We start from the raw sequence: 5514 nt of genomic DNA on the forward strand, positions 1-5514 counted from the left end.
TTTCAGGGGGGGGGATGACCGGTTTCTTTCCTTAGTTGTCCAATCTTTGTCTTGGTTTCTCTGTTGCACAAGAAAAATGGAATGTAATTAAAAGGACTTGGAGCACATATGACACTAACATGATCTTATGCATCTTTTTTGCTTGACCTCCTTTCTTTGTTTTGATGTAATCTAATTTACATCATCCCCGGATCCACTGCATATTGTAAATGCCCCCAGGCAAGGGCTGGGTTTCTTTTTCTCTCCATTGCTGTGCCTACTTCTGATCTATCCACCAAGGTGAAAAGCTGTACAGTGTTTTGTGTTGTTTGTAACTGTTCTTTGGTACCTCCTTGCTTTTGGTTACATTGGCTTTAATGTTTCCTCCTCTCTGCTTGGGTTACTGTAGTGTGGAGCATACTGCCAGTCTCGATCCTGCAGTTTGAGAACTTGAGCAAGCACTTAGGTTGACCTAACTGATGACAGTCATAGAAGAGGGAACATGGTTGGCTTTCAGGGCATCTTATTTTGTTTTAGTTGTATTTAGGGGAAGAAAAAGAAAGAAAGAAAAAAAAAAAAAAGAATATTGACGATGGAACGCAAAATAATGAGAAACCCCACAGATACTCAGGTGTGTTTTTACTTTTGATCAAGTCCTAAAAACTAATCCAACAACATATGATTCGTCTTCTCTTTACAGACTTACAATCAAAGCCAGTGTAACAAAAGGAGCATCCACAAAGCTATTTCAGGAAACAAAACGCTTCGTTTCTACCAGCACAGCCCACGTATGATTCCAGAAGGCATAAATCCAAAGCTGCATAAAATGTTTATTACTGCTGAAAAATCTGAACCAAGCAATTCAAGAATGCTTTCCAAAGAGAGAAGATCTGGTTCCCTCCAGCGCAAATCTGCTCTCTTCTCCTGTGTCAGCGGTAAGAGGATTATGGTGTTTCTCTAAGCACTGCCTAAGCTGCTATCTCATGTTGTTAGATTACAGCATATCAAAACTGGGTGCTCACACGAGTTTTGGGTCTCTAGCAAAGGTGTCATTTCTGTAAGCTGGAGCCTTTCCTCAGGGATACTGTGCTGACTGCTGCTTGGATTCCTCAGCCTTGAACATCCCCAAATCACTGGTCTGTCCTTAAATATCCGTGCTTCAGATCAGACATTTCTTTCATCTTTCTCCTTAGAGCTTCTCATGGAGTCAGTGGCTGAAGGTCAGAAACTCCAGCCACAAACAGAAGAGGCAAATGTTAATCATATACCTATGTCAGGTGGCATAATTGTCATGAAATGTTCAGTGATAGTCCGGTACCAAATCTGGTTTTGAGCTTTAACAGTTAGGTTTAATGGGGTTTTTAATACAAGAAGACTATGTCTTACAGCTTTGTAAATGGCAATAAAACAGGAATGCTTGAAAGCTAAAGGATTTTGAGGGGAGGAAAAGGAGGAATCAAGGGTAGGATATTCATGAATTGCACACACCCTTGGAGGAAAATTAATCTAAGGAGAGAAGTGGCTTGTTAGCTGATGCAGTTACACGGCACTGAAATTCTCAGTAAGTTGGACAAAATTATAAGATAGGAAGAAAGAGCTAAGCTTTGTAAACACTTGGAAATTGTCAGCCTTGATCTCTTTGGTTAGGTGCTTTCTGTAAAGACCAGTAGCGACTTCTTGAAAGCAGAAACTCCTAAAAGCCTTGGGAAACTTTTGTGTTTCAGTATACGAGTAGTTTGACTTTAGGTTTTTAAATGCTTCTGATCACAAAAATTCTTATTATTAAAACCTACACCTGACCTCTTCCCAGACACCATCCAGGGCAAACCGAAGGCTGAACATAGCAAGGGGAAGCAAGCTACAAAATGGGGCAGAAAAAAAAATACCATATTTTCCTTTGGTCTCCAAAACATCCCCTGTGTTGCACGGTAGAAATGTAACAGAGAAGACTGAGGATTGACAACTCCATGTGTGAGGATGTGACAAATCCACCCTCAGCCCAGGCTCCTTACATGCTGGGATGCTGCTCCCCAGGGCGAGGGTTCCTGTTCCTGTTCCGCCCCGGAGCCTTCGCTAAGGGACAGCTCTGGGGTCTGTGCACAGCCTGGGGGCAGCCCGAGAGGAGCACCGGGGGTGGGAGAAACAGACACAACTTGCACGAAAAGAAGCAGAGCAAAACATGGAATTAAAGTAATCATTTTAGAACGTTCCTAAGTCTGTCCTAGAAAACAGAAGTGAGAGACAGGGAGTGCATGGAGAAGATAATATGCTGAACACATTTCCTGCTGAGGGACCAGCGCTTCAAAGGTTGTAATTACCAGGCTCCTTTTGTGTGAAACAGGTTAGCAGCTGTCACAAAGCAGCACAGTGTGCCTGGAGGCCTGTTGGTCGCCAAAGTCGAACACAATTGACTGCCCACCTTGCATACAAGTGTTGCAGGAGTGCACATTATTGAGCGCTAGCTTTGTGCTCAAGTCCCCCTCCGTTACTCTGTGAAGCAAGTGGCTGTTTCTGATTTTAATGATACTCAAGATAAACCTCAAAAAGAAGAGAAAGGAAGGTCTTTATTTTTTGTGTTTTCTCCTCTCATGTCAGTGCCCCCTTTCGCATTAGGAAACTGCAGAAACCAGCAGTGATGAATAAGCTGTGTATGTTCTCATTTATGCTCTCAACTCTTCATTTGTTCTTTGAGGTTCCGTTGATCTTCAGGTTTGTCCTCAGAAAGATACACGTGCACGGAATCTAAAGTATCATGGGCAGAAGAATCAGTCATTCCAAGCATTCTTCTTTTCTAGTCAAATATTTCCTGTTCTTCTTAGTTTGATTCATTTTCTATTAGTTTTACACTATCTTTCTGCTTCAAAACTTCTTTCATAGATTTTATCTGTTTGTCAGTACCAGGACACATTATTCTTCCCTTGCCCCATCACTAACCAAGTGTGTTCTTCAGTTGTATCAGCTTTTCTTCAGAATTACAGCAACAAGAGCAAAAATCCCATTACTTGGCAGGGCTCTTATCTCAAATTAAAAGAAACAATATTCTTTTCTCTCTCTGTTTTGTTTTTTTTTGGGGTTTTGTTTGGTTGGTTTTTAAAATAGTTTGCTAAAATTGAGTAGCGTATTAGTAAGTACAGTAAAATTAAAAAAAGCATTTAAGAAAGAATAGTTTTGCACTTAAAATGACTTGGATTCATTGGAGAAAAAAAATCTCCTAACAAATCTCTGGAGACGGCTCGTGTATTTATGCTCATCTTTTTTTACTTTATAAAATGAGAATAACTGTCCCACAAGATAACTGAAAAGGTGAAGGTGCTGAAAGATCTGGATAATCATCTCTAATGTTATTTTTTGCAAGTTGTCTGCCAGTCTCCCCGCTCTGTGAGAGGTATGAAACTGCAAAAAGCAGCTAAGGTGCAGTGGAAGGTGCTCTTCCCATACCCCCCTGCTCCTGGTAGCTGAATGTTGCTTTGTTATCAATAATTTATTTTTCTTTTTGCATTGCATTAGTCTCAATGACATCTCACTTTGTTAATTCTTCTTCTCCTGGTTCTTCACAATTACTCTATTCTCCCCCTTTCAGATTGCATCAATTTTGAGTTGCCTATAGCTTTGGTCTTTGTTTGATTTTACGATTTCAGATGATTTCTTTAATTGCTGTTTTTATCTTAACGGTGCAAATTTTATTACTGTCTTTTTCTAAAATATACCAATGCCTTCTTTAGTCTTTAGACCTCTGTGGTTCTGCTGTGCCTTTCCATTTGCCTTTTAATGTAGCTGTGGCAAGGCCTTGGGATGCCTGATAAATTTTCTGAGTTCATCTCCTATTTGCCTTTCTTGGGTTACACCTTTCATTGTTTTCATGATGACAACTACACAAAACTTGCCTAGTAAGGTGGAGGGTTTTTTTAAACTTGTTTCAGCTACACCTGTTTTGAATGATTTCTTTCAGCCCGTGATGTGGCTTCTCCAGAACACCACTCGCATGTGCTCCTGTAGTCACCCTGCCCCAGCCCGCCCGCATGGGCTGTGTGCGGGAGCACCAGTATCCTCTGTCCTGGCCGAAAGTGACCTCAGCGGCCACGCTGTGCTCGTTGCTTTACCTGTCCTCCTTCCCTGCCCATTCCATCTCCCACAGCCACACACTCCTAGTGAAGGAAGCATTATTCTGTGTCGGTAGTGCGTAATTGCTTAGGTAGACCAGCAGAACTTTCGGACAGTTGACATTTCTTTTGGACCAGCAGCTGTCTTTGTGGTGAGAAGAGGGACAGCTTATGACAAGGGACTGGAGGTGTCACGGCTGGTTATACTGTCCTGGTCAGTGTGGTGCTGCCAGTTCCTTCTTCCTTGCCCTCAAACAGAGGTTTATTTCCTCTGAGAACTGACAAATTCCCTGCTGGCTGCAGGCTGAATCCACCAAATCCCTTGGTTCTATAACTGTAAAAGTGTTACTGAAAGAAAAGCTCAAGTTCTCTTTTCTGATTCAGAGATAAACTTTGGGGCTTTTGTCATTTCACCACTTAACCTCTCTTCCATGGAAAGCCATGACAACACAAAGCATGGAATTGTTTTTATTTAAACCAGACAAACATTTGTGACAGCGCTTAGATACTTCTTTGCATTCACAGTATTTATGGTCCCTGACAGAGAAATAGACATTAGTGTGGCTAAACAATTTCTTGATTAAAATCTCCTTGCCGATCTTAATTTCAAACTGCAGACCTTCCCCCCCTCCAGGCTATTTATTGCTCTCCTCCCTGTTCAAGGGAAAGGAAAATATTTTGTTTCTGGAGAAAAATGTGGAAAGTAACATTAATGATTTCAGTGATGTGTTTGTCTTTGGTAGTATGTTGCATTTGTAACTCATGAAATGTTCTTGAAGATAATTACCCTTGAAATGAGCGTGTGCTACTTCTCCTGAAGGGGAGACGCTGTTGCTCATTAATTCAGCGGGACATGGTCGTTCTCAGCTCTGTACCCAAACAGCCTCATCAGTCTCGATTAGGATGGGGATTTACTTCTGTAAGAGCTCAAGAAGAGCTCCTGGTACTCTGCAATTACGCAGTAGTACACAGCTTTCTGCAAAACAATGTAAAAACCTAGAGCTTATTTGTATGATACTAATGAGATGTGCGTGTCTCATGAGGTTTGATATTCCTTAAGTGGGTCTGTCCTTACCTTTGGTCTGATACTACCCATGGTCTAAGCGATAAATTGAACTATACTGGCACATACGTTATTATTCATTATATATTCTGCCAAGCTAGTCAATGTATTTTGGAAATGTCTTTGGCTCTTTTTCATAATTTATTTCTAGTTTTGAGAACTCTTTTACCCACACGGTGTGTTTTAGTAATCTCCAAATTGTGGGTTTATGTAAAAATGAAGCATTTCAGTTTTCAGTATTTATAGTATTCTATTCAGCTGTAATAACTCCTGATTATACTGTAGTTCTTTCCCTGCTCCTGAGGAATTTCCATAGTACTTCTGTTTTGTTTCTCTCCTCTCATTCATCTGCATGTCCTTGATAGAGGAGAT

At 41.0% G+C, this 5514-nt stretch overlaps 1 protein-coding gene across 1 annotated transcript in view; it reads left to right on the forward strand.

Moving 5' to 3' along the window:
• The window catches only part of FANCM (FA complementation group M), a 68739-nt gene that overhangs the window by 38133 nt on the left and 25092 nt on the right, over positions 1-5514 (forward strand). The window contains exon 11 of the mRNA XM_026849162.1: positions 680-914. Coding sequence (XP_026704963.1) covers positions 680-914 — 235 coding nt within the window. The remainder of the gene's footprint in view (positions 1-679; positions 915-5514) is intronic.

This window comes from Athene cunicularia, assembly GCF_003259725.1.
Source record: "Athene cunicularia isolate RWA chromosome 5 unlocalized genomic scaffold, athCun1 chr5_part1, whole genome shotgun sequence".
Taxonomy (NCBI): Eukaryota; Metazoa; Chordata; class Aves; order Strigiformes; family Strigidae; genus Athene; species Athene cunicularia.